This window comes from Gorilla gorilla, chromosome 18 (genome assembly GCF_029281585.2).
Source record: "Gorilla gorilla gorilla isolate KB3781 chromosome 18, NHGRI_mGorGor1-v2.1_pri, whole genome shotgun sequence".
Lineage (NCBI taxonomy): Eukaryota > Metazoa > Chordata > Mammalia > Primates > Hominidae > Gorilla > Gorilla gorilla.
The window spans coordinates 85,460,170-85,475,387 of record NC_073242.2 but is presented as its reverse complement, the minus strand read 5'-3'; the positions used below and the strand labels follow the sequence as shown (position 1 = coordinate 85,475,387).

Here is a 15,218-nt window from a genome sequence, read left to right as displayed (position 1 = left end):
CTCACCCTGAGTGCTGAGGAATTGCTGGTCCCACTGCCACACCGCCCCCCTCTGAGCAGAAGGAGGGCAATGAAGATGAAGAAGTGACCACACCAGTCACTGAGGCCCACACTGTGCCAGCGCTCTCCCTGCCCATGTCACTTAACCTCATCTGGCCTGAGGGGACACCGCGGTGACACAGCTGGGCCAGATCCAGAACTTATGCAATGGGTCCATATCAGCAGGCTGTGGGGCTTTCGAGGAATCGATACTAACAGCAGCATGGCGGGCTCCGTGTGTCTTACGACCAGTCCTCCCTTCAGTATCTCCCCCGTGCCTACATCATTCTACCATGACCCGTAGAGGTGGCCAGCCCCAGCCCCTGGTTCCTATTAGCTGAAGTTGGTCGGTGGAGGGCAGTGTTCTCAGCTGACTCTCAGGGGCACCTGGACAGCTGGCATGGCTTTATTCCCCACCCCCCAGGAGCTGTAGTACACGGCACTGCCCTTTCATTCTGCTAAACAGATTCAGTAAACTCATATGATCTCATCACTCTCCTATCCTCAATCAGTAAATTTCATTCTGATTCCCCAGGAGCATTTCCCTGTCATCTGTGTGATCCCACCGGGCAGGAGCAGGTCTCGCTTGCCCTGAGCCACCTCACTGGGGTCTGTTCAGAAAAGGGCAGCCGGAGGCTTCTGGGAGGCCCAGTGAACCTGTGTCCAGGGCCTCGGGCTGTCCACACTCAAGCTCATTGAGCCACATTATGAGGCCAGAGTGGTGAGGCTCTGAGACCCCAAGGATTCCACAGGAACATGCTCCCCGCTCCACAGAGCCACCTTGGCCTGCAGCTGCCTAACAGAGAGCTAGAAACCCACAGCCAGAGCCAAGCTCCCTCCTCCACTGCACATCTTCCCAGGCACTGCCAGGAGCAGCCACTAGAGTCACCTGAGCTGGGAGTGGGGACTGTGCCCCCTTGGCCACTGAGCTTAGGTGTGGAGGAGAAATCAAGTCCGGCTCATTTAGGCTCCACAGTTCCACTGGTTAAGGCTGAGCCCCCGCCACAGCCCCTATATCTCAGGGCCACAGAGCACGACTCACACACACTCGCTCCTCCAGTCAGTACTGCCTGGCATCTGTGTGCAGGGCTCTCTGCTGGGCTGCCCCGAGGATGTAAGAATGACCACATCAGGCTCCTGCTCTCCGAGAGCTCAGAGTCCAGCTGGAGAAAGATGATGCACAGTCTGTGGTCCCAGGAGTGGCAGTGCAGGGGAGGACTTGGGGAGCAGAGGACAGGCATAACCAAACCTGGTTTTATGGGGAGAGGGCCTTGGAGGGAGCCCCAAAAGGCGGCTGATCCTGGAGACTCGGGGAGGGCAGTGAGGAGGGGAGATCCTGCAGGGCAGGGGAGGCGCCGGCACTGAAACCCCTGCCAGCCCCCCAGGCCTGACTGCCCTCCCTCGGCACGCTGCCTGGAACCCATTGCCAAGGAGCTGAGAGCACAGCTCATCCTTACAAGCTCCCCAGAGGAAGCAGACGCCGGGGTACATTCAAAGAAGAGATACCACCATTTGAGAAAAGAGAAAGAAGCCAGAGATCCTAGATGGCTGACAGCCAACCCCCTAGACCTCCACCTGCCCCAGGCTGCAGTGGAGGCCCAGGAGCAGCAGGAAGCAGAGCCAGTGCAACCATGGCCACTGCCACGTCACCCACAGCAGTGTCCAGGTGCACCAAGCTCTCCAGGACAGGAAGGTGGCTCGGCGCAGAACGGAGCAACTTCCCACCAGATGGTGATCCTGACAGGGGAGCAGGGCGCCCAGTCGCCCTGGTCCTCTGTCCCCAGCAGGAGTGTGCCCACTCCGCCAGGCTGCCCGCAGTCCTGGGACCACGATGGGGCAGGGCCCGAGGACACACATCGTGCAAGTGCACCTGGCAGGAGCTCCCTGGGCCCTGACAACACATCACACTCACGCTAGGAAAGCGGGCACTTTTTATTAACGGTAGGCGACTAATAAATACATTATGGCAGCCAATAAATTATTACAATAACTAGAGATTTATTAAACCAACAAGTCACTCTTCTTACAAAATTACAGTTAATATGGGGCGGGCAGCAGTGATGGGGTTGGGAGGTGGGACCACTGCACTTGAGAGAGACGGCTTTTCTAAGGAGGGCCTGGGACGCCCGAGCCCACCTCGCCTAGATGGGGGAGGGGGGTGCGTGGGGAGGAAGAAGATACTCAGCAGGGGCAGGGTGGGGGACGGCGGGCAGAGCCAGGGGATGGGTCAGAACCAGCGGAGTAGAGAAGACCTGGAGGCAGGAGGGGGAGGGCCTGGCTACCCAGAGCTGTGGGAGTAACAGGGCAGGTGTGGAGGGGAGGGGAGGGGAGGGAAGGGGAGGGGAGGGAAGGGGAGGGGAGGGGAGGGAAAGGGAGGGGAGGGGTGGGGAGGGAAGGGGAGGAGAGTAGTGGTGCCTCGGAGCTGCACTGCCAGGAAGTGGTGCTCTGCCAGGAAGGGCGGTGGGTCTCTGCTGGTGGTCTTCTGCACTGGGCCTGGGGATGAGAGCTTCTGTTCCAGGGGGAGCCCCTCTCTCATGGAGGGGATCCAGGAGTTTGGACTGGGGGCCATTCTTTCTGCTTTTCCCCCCGCCTGCCCCTTCTTTGACAGGGGCCTTCATCTGGCTGCAGTGGGGTCTGTCTGGAGGCCCCAGCTCCTCTCTGGGCAGGGTGGGGTCAGGGGTCAGGACTCTTCTTGCTGAGAGGTGGGAGATGGGGAGCCCTACCACAGACCCCACGGCAGCAGCTCACACCCCGGCCCTGTTCCCTGGGCTGCTGGGATCCCGCACTCTAGGCTTGCTGCCTGACAGCAGGAACTGCCTGGGGGTGACTGCCTTCGGCACTGCACACTGAATCTCTGGTGGCCACGGAGCTGGAGCCTCAGGTCTGGGTTCCTGAGAACTGCCAGGTTTTGCCTGAAGGCTCCCAGAGGCTCAGAGAAGAGAAGAGGCAGCCAGAGGAGGCTCTGTGCCCCAGACTTCTTGAAAAGGATGAGGGCAGGCCACTAGCTGACTTGGAGGAAACAGTCCGAGTGCTCATTAAATATCCACCTGGGACTGCAGTGGACTCACTTGCCAAGAGTGCACCAGGTCAGACTGAGAAATAAAGGGGATGGCCAGGAAGGATGCAGGCTAGAAAAAGGAAGAACTTCCAGAATCAACCCCTGGGTGCTAACTGTAGAGTGTCAGGTGGGAGCAGGGGCTAAGCTCCCCACTGCAGGACTCATGTTGGCCAAAGGGAAGGGCATGGGTGAGACCATCCCTTGGCCTTCCCTGCTGGGGTTTATAGACAGCTTAGTTACAGGGCTTGCAGTTGGGAACTTGGGGCTGCCTCTGCTCCTAAGAATACTCAGAGAAGACCAGTGCAGACCATGGAGGGCAGGGATGTGTCCAGTTCCTGCCAGTGGGAGCTGGGCTGTGGGGAGGGCCTGGGAGACAGCTGCGTCCTGGCAGCAGGTATGGTGTTGTTCTTCTGCCTGAGCTCTAGGGTCCCCATGGAACCCAGAATGCCAAAGCTGTTGGTCAGGGGCCCAGACTGTGCTCTCTGCTTGGGGCTGGACAGACCCCACACCCTCCTCAGGCCAGAGAGCCTTGGGGACCTCTATCGGTACTCAGAGGGAAGGCCAAGACTTGGTTCTTAGGATGGTCAGCGGCGCAGGTCACAAAACTGGCCCATAGGCATGAAAGTGGCAGGCACAATTTTCATGAGTTTGGCAAAGACGCTCTTTGTAGAAATCAGTTTCTGCTTGGCCTGCTAAATCCGAGCCATCGGAGAGGTTACCATGGCCCCTCAGGGCACACGCAGGACCACTGTGGATTAGAAACCCACACGTGTCACTCACAACATTCCTCCCACATCCACATCCACGACGGAGCCAAATCTCATCTGTCACCCTCAGTCACCACCCCATAAGATGGAGCCGCTGGTTACGACATGGATGACAGGAGTCATGCACAGTGAGAGAAATTCTCCCCGGATACCCCTGAGGACCAAGGACCCCCCCAGTCTAGGGTGGGAGGATTGAGAGCAGTGCAAGAAACCAAGGAGGATGGAGCATCCAAAGGAAGAGAAAGGCAGGCTGGGGATGGAGGGCAGGAAGGGCTGAGCACCCACTCCTCCAGCCCCAATTCTAGGGACAGGGAAGGCCTGGATTGGAGGCCTGGACCCAGCCTGGTGCTCTGGCCACTGTGTTCTGAGGGCGGCTGCTGGGGGACATGGAGAGCCCTCCAGCCCAGTGACTTCCACCTCCAGGGTGATGGCCTTAGAGGTGGAGCGTGGCCAGCATCCTCCTTTTGCCGGCTGCTTCTGAGCCTGGGGTTACAGTTCAGAGCAGAGTTAGGGGAACAACTGGCCTCACCCAGCGTGGTGCTGCTGAGAAATAACTGCCATGTCTTCTGTGTTGGGCGGGATGGCTTAGCTTAGCTGGCCCTGGCTGTCCATGGTAGGACACTGTTGGTTCCCAGGGCCTGTCCTCTGCCACGTCCCAGCACCTGGTGCAAGGTCCAAAACATGACCGAAGTGAACAAAACAGAGGTGGACTTGGGCTGATGGGGTGGCTCCTGCAGTCAGGCTGCTAGAGGCTCCCCAGGCGCCGGTCCCTGCAGGCATTTGGCACTAGGGAAGGTCCCTGGGTCTCCTGGGCACCACTCAGAGCTCTGTGCCTGTGGGTCCAACAAGTCCAGAGCTGTTGGCACTCGTGCTTCCCGGCTCTGGGGCAGTCCAGGGGCTGCAAGTGGAAACCCAGGGGCCCTGCCTGGCTGGGGACTAAGCAGTGTCCAGAGTGGGGGCAGGGAGAACAGAGGGCTTGAGGAGGGAGGCAGAGGCCTGTCAGTGGGTACCCTCCTCCCTCCCATGGCACATCTAGGTCCCCAGGCACAGCCTGCTGTACAAGCACACGACTGGCCTGGGTGTGGGCGTTGGCCTCAGCCACCTGGAGGCATCTTGGAGTGGGAGAGGTGTGTTGGTTGCCCAAGGCCAGCCAGACCTGCGTCACCAGGAGAAGCTACCCCGCCCCCTTCTGCTCAGGGATCTCCGCAGTGAAGCCTCCTCTAAGGAGTCCTAGGACTCTCCCTTTAGAGTGGGGGACGGGGGTGTGTTTGTGCTGGCCTGGGTCCAAATACTCCAGGGTGTCAGCTCCATCCCCCTGCTGTCCTCTGTCCCCAGGGGCTGGGAAGACACCAACGGCTGTGAACAAACTCCCTGATTTCTTCACCAAGACAGTGAGGCGGGGACACTGGCTGCAAAAGTCCACCCCCTCTAGACCTCTGCAACTACAGAATCCCCAGCCCAAAGGCCTTTGCTGGTTTGAGTTGAATTCAGTGTGGACTGAAGGAAAAACATATCTATTCACACCTCAGAGTGACCATCCGAGCTCCTGGTGACTGGAAAAAGGAAATGGGTCACCCTTTGGCCTGCAAGGACTGGGCGGGAGGCCCCAGCCCAGGCGACACAGGAGCTTCCACCTCCCTTCCCCGCACCTCCCATCTCTCCCTCCCCCTGCTCCACGCCACCATCTATCTGAGCCATAAATCAGTCTCAAGAAGCATTTCCAGAACTCGGAGGAGTCAGGGATGGGAGTTCTCTGGGAGAGCAAAGGCAAGGGAGGATGACCCAGAGAAGGAAGGGCTCAGACCCAGGGGAGGGAGCAGGGAGACGGAGGCCATCGCCAAGGCCTGAGTCCTCCAACCCATACCAAGTTGGCCTGATCCCACCCTGGCTTTTGTTGACGGAACTGCCCTCCACCAGAGACCCCAGGCAAAGCTGAAGGATGGCTCCTATGACCCCACCCTGCCAGCACCCTGCTGCAGGGCCATCTGCGCCACTGCACCACCCAAGATGACAGGACACTCCGAGGCTTCCAGTGAGTCATCAGGTGCAGGGTGTGCCCATCTGGGCCCTGCCCTGTCCCCCCAGCTTCCTGATCAAGCACTCAGAGATGACACAGAGGCTGTGAGCGTGGAGTCTCCTGGCCTTGCAGCATGCACTCAGCAGCCCCGCCCCGCCCCTGCGTTACCACGAGTTCTGTTGGGGGGTGCGGGTGGAGGATGCTCCCTCCTCCCTCCCTTGGTGCCAGCCTCTGAGGTCTTCTTCCTCAAGTGCAAAGAGTGGTCTGAGAGTGGTGGAGCCTGGTTCCAGGGGAGGGGGGGCGGCAGGCCAGGCATGGCAAGGGTGCCGGGCAGGGTGGCTGGGCTCAGTAGAGTCCACAGCCCCGCAGGTTTTTGGCGATGATGACGTCCGTCACAGCGTCAAAGACAAACTGGATGTTGTTGGTGTCCGTGGCGCAGGTGACGTGGGTGTAGATCTCCTTGTGGGCTGACTTGTTCTTGCTCTCGTACTGGGCCTGGATGTAAGCCACGGCTTCTGTGAAGGCGCTGGGGCCTGCAGAGCAAACAGGCAAGGTGTGGTGAGGCGAGAGGCCCATGGGACTGCTTGGCGTGGACGACCCCAGCCTGGCCTGTGTGGCCATCCGGCCTTGGGCCTCTCAGAGACAACTGCACAGGGAAAACCTGATGGAGGGGACCTGAGGGGTCAGCAAAGTTAATAGGGGGTCCTGGATCCAGTCAGTGGGACAGATCCAGTGTAAAAGTCATGAAAGATACAAAATATCAGGTCTCCCAGTATATCACTTGTATTTATCTATTTATTTATTTTTTTTGAGATAGGGTCTTGCTCTGTTGCTCAAGCTGGAGTGTGGTGGTACGATCAGGGCTCACTGCAGCCTCTACCTCCTGGGCTCAAGTGACTAATACTCTCTTCTCAGCCTCCTGAGTAGCTGGAAACCACACCTGGCTAATTATTATTATTATTATTATTTTTATTTTTAATACAGATGGGATCTCACTATGTTGGCCAGGCTGGTCCTGAATTCCTAAGCTCAAGTGATCCTCTCATCTCAGCCTCCCAAAGTGCTGGGATTACAGGCGTGAGCCATTGTGCCCGGCCAATCACCTGTATTAAAAGGAGCACGTTTTGTGAAACTTCCATTTTCCTTTTATACACGCATTTATGGACTCCTTTTTTTGTTTTTCTTTTTTGTTTGTTTTTTTTTTTGGAGATGGAGTCTTGTTCTGTTGCCCAGGCTGGAGTGCAGTGGTGTGATCTCAGCTCACCGCAACCTCCGACTCCCAGGTTCAAGTGACTCTCAAGTAGCTGGGATTATAGGTGCGTGTTGCCACACCCCACTAATTTTTGCATTTTTAGTAGAGATGGGGTTTCGCCATGTTGGCCAGGCTGTTCTCGAACTCCTGACCTCAGGCGATCCACCCTCCTTGGCCTCCCAAAGTGCTGGGATTACAGGTGTGAGCCACCATGCCCAGCCATTTATGGACTCCTAAGGCAAATGTTATATCTTATCATGGGTCATGAGCAAGGAAGTTTGAGGGCACTGGGCTCATGCAGGTAGCCCTGGTCGATGCACGCCCTGTGGGTGGGCCTTTTCCTTTGGGAGTCCACAGAGCAGGCCTTGATATCACCTCCTGTGGCCACTGCTGGGCCAGATGGGAGAAGAAGCCTATAAACTTCTTGTTTCTGCTGTCCACTCACAGGGGATTAACAACCGCCTGGCTCACATGCTGCCTTTCTCAGGGGGCAACACACTGAGCTGGTTCTCAGGTAGGATCAGGGAGAGGAGAGTCTAGGAGAGAAGCTTCTAGTTTGGGAAGGGGCAGAAGAACAGGACCCCAGCTTTGCACTGAAGGCCCTCAGCCTCCAGGAATCCATGCCAGGTGCAAGCAGGGCTGTGGAGGGGGCAGCAGGGAGGGGAGCTAGAGTTCAGAGCCGCAGCTCTAAGCTGGAGTGGGCTGCTGTGCAGAAAGCCTGGAGGGCCTGCCAGACCTCAGCTCTTTGCTCAATCTGGGCTGGAGGTTGGGGAGTGTCCTAGGACTGCAGCTGACTATTCAGCCTCCCTTGTCCCCTCCTCCTTCCCCACTCCAGCCCCAGACTGGCCTTGGTAACTGACCGACCCCACCTGTTTCCACTGCCCCACAGGCCACAAGCCCGGGTCACTAGGGCAGGATCCACAGGCCCTCAACTATGGCTAGAGAGGAAGCTGGCTGGGAGCTTCCAAGGAGGCTGAGCCCTACTCAACTCCAGCTGGACATGCCTGGGTCCTGGCCTGCCAGGCACTCAGCCTGATATGGGGGGATGGGCAGAGGCAGGAGGTAGGAGAGCTGTGCTGCTTGCCTGGCCCCAAGCCCCCAGGATGCCCCACTGGGACTCTGTCTGCCCCTGCTCTGTGCCCTCCAGGCCTCAGGGCAGGTCGGGCTGAGGGTGCCCCACTTCTCCCACTCACTTCTCTGGACAGGGTCTGGCCATCTCAGAAGAGCTGATGGGCACCCAGGCTATGCTGGGGCCCTGTAACCGCTCTGGTGTCACTGACCAGAGCTGCCACCCTGCAGCTCCTCAGGGGCCCTGGTCATGCTGCCCTCCTGGCTGCCCGCCCACCCCATGGTCAGGTAAACCCACCACAGCACTGGCAGGGCTGGCCTCTCACCCCCAGCACCCTATATAGGGGGCCAGGGCTCTGCTGCTTGCAAAGCTCTGTGATTTGAGTCTTGCAGCAGCCCCGTGTGAGTTACAGGCATAACCCTAAAGGCAAGAGCAGACAGGCAGGGAGCGCTTCCTATGTGCGGCACCATGCGAAGCTCTGCGTGCCCATCAGCTCATTCCCTCTTCACAGCACCTGGTGAGGGAGGCGAGGGCAATCACAGCCATCACCCCACCTCACAGACCCAGAGACTGAGGTTCAGAGAAGCTGCATGACCTGCCTGAGCTGCTTGTGAGTGGCGGAGCTGGGGCATAAACCTTGGGCTGCCTAACTCCAAGCCTCTGTGCCCCGCCCCTCATCTTCTCGGTGTTCGCACAGAGAGCCCCTGTGCGCAGACAGTGGAGCTCAGGCTCCCAGAGGCCGCCATGGTCACACAGCTCGTAAGTGGCAGAGCCAGGGCTCCACCGGCTTTCCCTGATGAGGAAGCCCCGGCTAGCTGCCCCTCCTCTCTAGAGCACAATCTGGGGGCAGGGTGGGGGACCGGTTGTGTGGATTCTCTGTGGCAGAGTCAGGGGCATCCACAGAGCACAGGAAGGGTGGACTGGGCTTTGGGAACGGGGCCCGCTCCCTCGGGGGCCTGCTGTCCCTGGAGGGGTCTCTACCTGTATATTCAGGAAAGCAGATGGTGAGCGGGGACTTCTTGATCTTCTCTTCAAATATGTCCTTCTTGTTAAGAAACAGGATGATGGACGTGTCTGTGAACCATTTGTTGTTGCAGATGCTGTCAAAAAGCTTCAGGGATTCGTGCATGCGGTTCTGCAACAGAGTGGAGGGGTGAGTGAGGGGCGGCAGCATCCAGGGCCCTGACCCACCGCGGCCAATGACACAGCGGGACAAGCAAAGGGAAGGTCCACCAATGTGGCTGGATGCACCACTGGGACGGAGACCACCAGGACGGAGATGGGAGGACCCACAAGGACAGACGGGACGTGGTCCTGTTTCATTCCACACGCAGGCAGGGCGGGGCGGAGCAGGGCCGGGCAGGGTTGGGGGATGCTGCCCCCTTCCAAAGAGAGCTGGCCCCAGGTGGGGGCAGTGAGGTCACTGGAGAGGCTCCAGCTCACGGAGAGGACATGCACCATGCACGTACAGCGCAGGGGCCGCAACCACCACCGAACGCATCTGCGCGGAACCCTGCTCATGCAGACTTCTCTACCAGGGTCTCATTCGGTTTTGACAGCAAGGTTGGAAGGGTGCACGCATTCAGTTGGGAAACATTAACCGAGGACTAAGAGATCCTCGAATTAATCCTGAGTTGGAAGCAGACACCAGGGAATAGCGTCTCGGGGGTGAGCTTGCTGTGGCCTTGGTGAGGTTGGTGGTTTCGTTGGTGGGCTGGAGCGGGGGAGGCTCCGGGAGAACTGGTTGTTGGGGCTGGTTTCTCAGTAGAGGGGCCAGAGGAACCCCAAGATGAAACACAGCAAAACAGATGAAAACAGAGGAGAAGATAAAAACCCAACAAGAGAAAGAGAGAAAAATACTGAAAAATTGGTTCAACCAGTCTCAGGGCCAGGGCATCCTGGCTAGCTCCTGCAGAGAGCCCCGTGCGGGCTCACAGGGGCCATGGCCATCCTAGGCCTGTGGATTGCAGGGCAAGAGATGCAGGATGGGTGGGATGAGCCCAGGCCAAGTGGCTGGAGAGGAGTGTGGGCGCAGGGGCGGGCTGGGCAGGCATCACAGCAAAGTCACCCAGCGGTGCCCTGAGAACCTGCTGCTTTCAACTCTTAGCTGATGGATTCAGTTGGAGGGAGGTGCTTCATACCTTCCGGGCTTGGAGGGTCTCTCAGAACTGGTTTTGGCCTTGGTTTGGCAAGATAAGGCCCTGCAGGCAGTGGAGGCGACCGTGGTAGTGGAGAAGCTGTGGCAGCCGCAGGCCCGGCTGGGCGGTGCTGAGAGCAGGTACGAGGCCAGGACCAGGCTCTCGGGCTCCCGGGATGCAGCGGACAGGGCGGCTGGATGGCCAGCGGCAGCCACTAGCCCCAGGGCTCTCCTGGCCTGGCTCCAGAAGCTGCTTCCAGACACCTTTGTTGTAGGCTCTCACCCCAGGCCAGAGAGGGATGCACAGCGCTGACCAGAGAGGACGGCTGAGGACCAAGGCCTGAGTTCCTGGGGCCTGGCTCTTGCCTCCCTGAGGCAGACAGAGCTCCCACATCCTAGAACCTGACCTCTAGCCATGGCATCTGAATGTAGTAGCCACAGGAGCTATTCACTGAGTGATGATTCCTGTGTACAGGCATGTTTACAGCTTTTAGCCTGGTGGTCCATTCTACCATTGTCACCATTTACAGAGGAGGAGGTGCAGGCCCGGGCAGGGTGGGGCGGTTGCCCATGATCACACAGGCGGCAGGGGTGATGCTAGACCCTGGACCAGATCTGTCTGACTCCCAAGCTGCCCACCTCTGCACGCGCCCCCAGCGCACGGCGATGACTGCTTAGTTCTACAGCGCCAGTATTGTTCTTGCTGCCACCACGGCAATGAGCTGCCTTTGTGGCTGCTGTCAGGTTGCAAAGTCATCCCCATTCCCTGCACGAGCTGCTACTCTTCCCCGGGCTGCAAAGGTGGCCAGCTTTGGGGAAGGAAGGACACAGGAAGAGCCTGCCTGTGACCTTGGCTCCATTTGCTTTGGCTTCTCCAAGGTCCTCTGCTCCAGCCCTTGTGTGAAAGGGTGGGGGAAATGGGGAAAAAGGGAGGTGAGAGAAGGTGGAGAAGACCGGAGGGCAAGTGCTCCAGGCAGCAAGGCCCGCAGGCTGGAAGGTCACCCAGTGCCAGGCCCAGCACCAGACTCATGCTCACTGGGGACCCATGGGCTGCAGAGCTCAGGGCCTGTGGCTGCTAGGCCCACCCAGACGTCCCTTGCTTCCATCTTCCAGAGGTGAGCGAGAGCCCAGCCCCATGGCCAGTGGGCCTGGGACTTGGGTTGAAGCCATCCACAGGCCTGGCAGGGCAGGTCCAGGGAGAGGCTGGATTCCAGGGGGAAGGGCCCTCCTGGCTTCCTGCTTCTAGCTCCTTTGCTCTCTTTGAAACCATGGTGGACATGGGGGAAAAAAGATGAGCCAAGTGGAGCTCAGACCCCAGGAGTTGGAGCAGTGGCCGTAATAGCATAGAGTCTAGCAGTGGGGAGTGGGAAATGTCTGGGCAGTCACTGTGAGGGGCACATGGCCAGGAAGCTGACCTGGGCTTTGGGTGGTCAGTGAGTCTGTGTCCAAGCACGGCCCAGGAAGCGCATCCACCCTTGCCCCACTCAGCCTCAAGACTGGGCTGGTGACTGACATCACTGCCTGCAGATGCCATTGAGAACAATTACAGCAGAAACCCAAGTCAGGGGTACAGGTGGGCCTGAAATAGGAAGAGCCAGGTGGGTAAGCCTGTACACGGAACGGGTCCAGACTACCCACACCACCAGCCCAAAGCCCCATCACTCTGTGTAAGCCCCTCAGGGCGGCGGCTCCTCCTCCCTATAGCACTGTGCCCCGTAGCCCACACCCCAAAGTTGATCCCATCCTCACAAAGCCCAGTGGACCAGCTGGGCCAGAAATGACGAGGAAACAGACCCAGAGAGAGGACAGGCCTCGCTCAAGGCCCAGCATGACAACAAGCCCCACCTCCAACCTCAAACCCTCGGTGCCAGCCTTCAGAGGCGTGGGGTGGGGGATTTGCATGTGTTCCAGACAGAAGGAGATGACAGACGCCAGGCTGTGACCCCATGGCCTATGGGCCCCGCTGTCAGGAGTGTTGGGGCTTGTCTCCAGTGACCCTGTGGGCCATGCTCGGTGCCTGGCGGGCTGCAGCCCAGAAGGGGACCACGCAGTGGACCTGCAGGCTCAGGGCAATCACCAGCAACTGTACAACCACCAGCTTGGCGCTGCTGTCCCAGAAACAGCTCCAGAGCGCTGCACACGCATCACCCACCCCACTGCCAACAGCCCCCCACAGGCAGGTACTATTATTATCTCCCTTTTATGGAAAATAGTAACTGAGCCAGAAAGGGTGCTGCCTAAATTCAGCAGCAAGCCAGTGAGTAGCAGAGCCAGGACTAGACCCAGAGGAAGGCTGCACTCTCCCAGGGGAATGTCCCCTCACTGAGGCCCCAGGCTGAATGTGACGCAAGACAGAAGGTAGGAGCCTGGTATGGCATTTGGCAAAGGAGCCCAGAGCCATGACTGTCACTCACCAGCATGCCTCATCCCCATTGCCCTTCCTGGCCCATCAGCCCCACACACTGCTCCCCAACACCCCCAACCCCACGCAACTCTCCTGCAGCATCCTGGGCCCTCCCCACCTCTCCCTCAGCATCCCCGGCCCCACGCTGCTTCAGCAGCATCTGACGCCAGTGCCCCAGGGATGGCTGTCAGGCTAAGACTGCTATTTCTGTTGCCTGTACATTCTTGCTTGGCTGCCTCCTGGTTTTTTTTAGGGTTTGCTTAAATTTGCTCTGACCTGATGGCCTCTGTGACTCCACCAAGTTTACGGAAGAGGCACATTCTGCACGGCTCTGTGTGATCAGGTTGCATACACAGGCTCTGCCACACTGGCATCATGAGGCATTTGCCTTGGCAGTACAGAATTGGTGGAGTGCAGGCACGGCCTATCCATGATGGAAACCTCTAACCACAATAGCTGGCTGGACCCCAGAGCCATTGTGGGCACCCGAGGCCCAGTGCTCAGAGGGCTGGCCTATCCTGCGGCCGTCTCCTCAGTGCTGCCCCCTGCCTGGGGGGCCCAGGCCACTCACCGTGGTTTCGTCTTCGTGGAGCACCTGGTCATAGCCGCTGAGCGCGACACAGAAAATGATGGCCGTGACGTCCTCGAAGCAATGGATCCACTTCTTGCGTTCAGATCGCTGGCCTCCGACGTCAAACAGCCTGTAGGAGGCAGGGAGCTGGTAGGCGCAGGGTCCAGGCAGGTGAGGGCTGCCTGGGGATTAAGCTGTGAGCATGCTGAGAGGCAGAGGATGGGGGCCATGGTGCTCAGAGCCTTGCTAAAAGCCCTCACTAGAAGACCTTGTCACTCCAGGTGCTGACAGACAGCTGGATCACTGCCATCCCCAGGCACTACCCCTGGAGTCTGTCCTGGGACTGGCTGTGCTCACAGATCATGACTCAAAGACCTGCCCTTGCATCTGAGAAGCATTTTACTAAGAGGGCACACCTGAGCCACCCCCAGGAAGTGCCTCTGAGAGTCCTCCTCGCATGAGGACCCTCCTCTCAGTCTATTCCTTCCTGGGTTTGCTCTGGGCAAACTCCAAACCAGCCTGGGAGGGAGGCAGGCAGGAGATGTCACCTGTTATGTGGATGGCAGAAGTGAGCCACCCATGGGCTTAGGACATGCCCAAGCTGGCGAGAGTCCAGCTGTGGTGGAGCTGGGTCTGGCTGTGAACAAAGCTGGCGCTCTCACCTCTGCCCAGTACGGCCCCTTTCTGGCAGATCAGAGCCTGGCCTATTCCCCCTCTCAGACTCTACTCCTGAGGGGGCACAAAAATTCTGGGAGAGACTGTGGGCAGGTGGGACTTACGTCCTGGAAGTAAAAGGTCAGTCTCCCACCCCAATCCCCAGAGCGAGGAGTCCTGTAGCCTCCTAGATCTGGGATGCCTGCTGACACAAAGCCTGCCAGAGGGGGACAGGGAAGGATCCCTGGTCCCACCGGACACAACGGAGTGACTGCAGGCAGAGATTAGAGTGGGCTCAGAGCAAGGAATGGGTCTGGTTCTCATTCCATCAATCAGGGGATCCTCCCCTGGATCCCACCTCCCCATCTGAAATGCAGGGGCATTGGCAGATGGCCTCTGTGGCCCCTCCAGAATGCTTATTCTCAGACCCTGCCTTGCTGGGCTGGGTTGAGCTGAGATCCCCATCCTGTGCTCCCAGTGGGGGAGCAGGAGAGACCAAGGAGCCTGGGAAGGCAAGAGAGGCCCCTCAGGGCTGCTCTGCCCAAGGTTTTGCTCCCCAGATCTGCGGAGGCCTAGGGGTTCCTGGGCCCAGAGCCTCGGCCCCTCAGTCTGAACAGGAGCGGGCAGGAGCTGGGGACATGGGAGGGAGGGAATATTAGAATCCAGCTCTCCCAGCAGGGGTCCCTGCCCTCCCCTTCTCTGCTGGCCTCTCTTCCCCACAGGACGGAGCAGGCCTCAGTGCATGCATGTTACTGCAGGTGGGGACACAGTGCTGCAGCAGGACCCTGGGAACCAGCTCACCCGTCAGGCCCCTGCTCTGAGGCCCCAGAGCCCCTGGGTTCTAGCTGTGCTCTGTGCCTGGGGAAAGCCCTGCTCTTGTCAGGCCTCAGCTTCCCAAGCGTACTAGGAGAGGGTGGGTCAGCTCTCTCTGCTCCTTCCAGCTCTGGGATTACGTGGGCCCTCAGGGTCTCACAGAGGTGGCTTGGGCTTACCCAGCCCCACTCTTGGCTCCTCCCCCCAAGGTGACCTTGGAAGGGCCCCCTGGTAGCCCACCTCCTCCTCCTCCTTGGAAGTCACCTCAGGGACAGGCTGCCCCTCCTTGTCCAAATCCTCCCTGTTCCTCACAGCCCCACTCTGGGAATCTTCTTCCAGAAAGCCTCCCTGCTCACTCCAGCCCCTAAACTTGGCAGAAACACAGACAGGTTCCTTCTAGTATCTAGCTGCCTGCCCCAACCCGCAGGCTCCCTGGGG

At 59.0% G+C, this 15,218-nt stretch overlaps 1 protein-coding gene across 2 annotated transcripts in view; it reads right to left on the bottom strand.

The window, feature by feature from the left end:
• GNAO1 (G protein subunit alpha o1) overlaps window positions 1-15,218 on the bottom strand; it is a 170,082-nt gene that overhangs the window by 7,267 nt on the left and 147,597 nt on the right. Inside the window, exons 6-8 of one of the 2 annotated variants that reach the window (XM_019012499.4) lie at window positions 13,314-13,443; window positions 9,183-9,336; window positions 6,218-6,413 (exon numbers count right to left, since the gene is read on the bottom strand). In XM_019012499.4, coding sequence (XP_018868044.1) covers window positions 6,226-6,413; window positions 9,183-9,336; window positions 13,314-13,443 — 472 coding nt within the window. In that variant the 3' untranslated portion in view covers window positions 6,218-6,225. Of the gene's footprint in view, window positions 1-6,217; window positions 6,414-9,182; window positions 9,337-13,313; window positions 13,444-15,218 lie in introns of those variants that run through there. The other variant, XM_004057667.5, reaches the window with a different exon arrangement.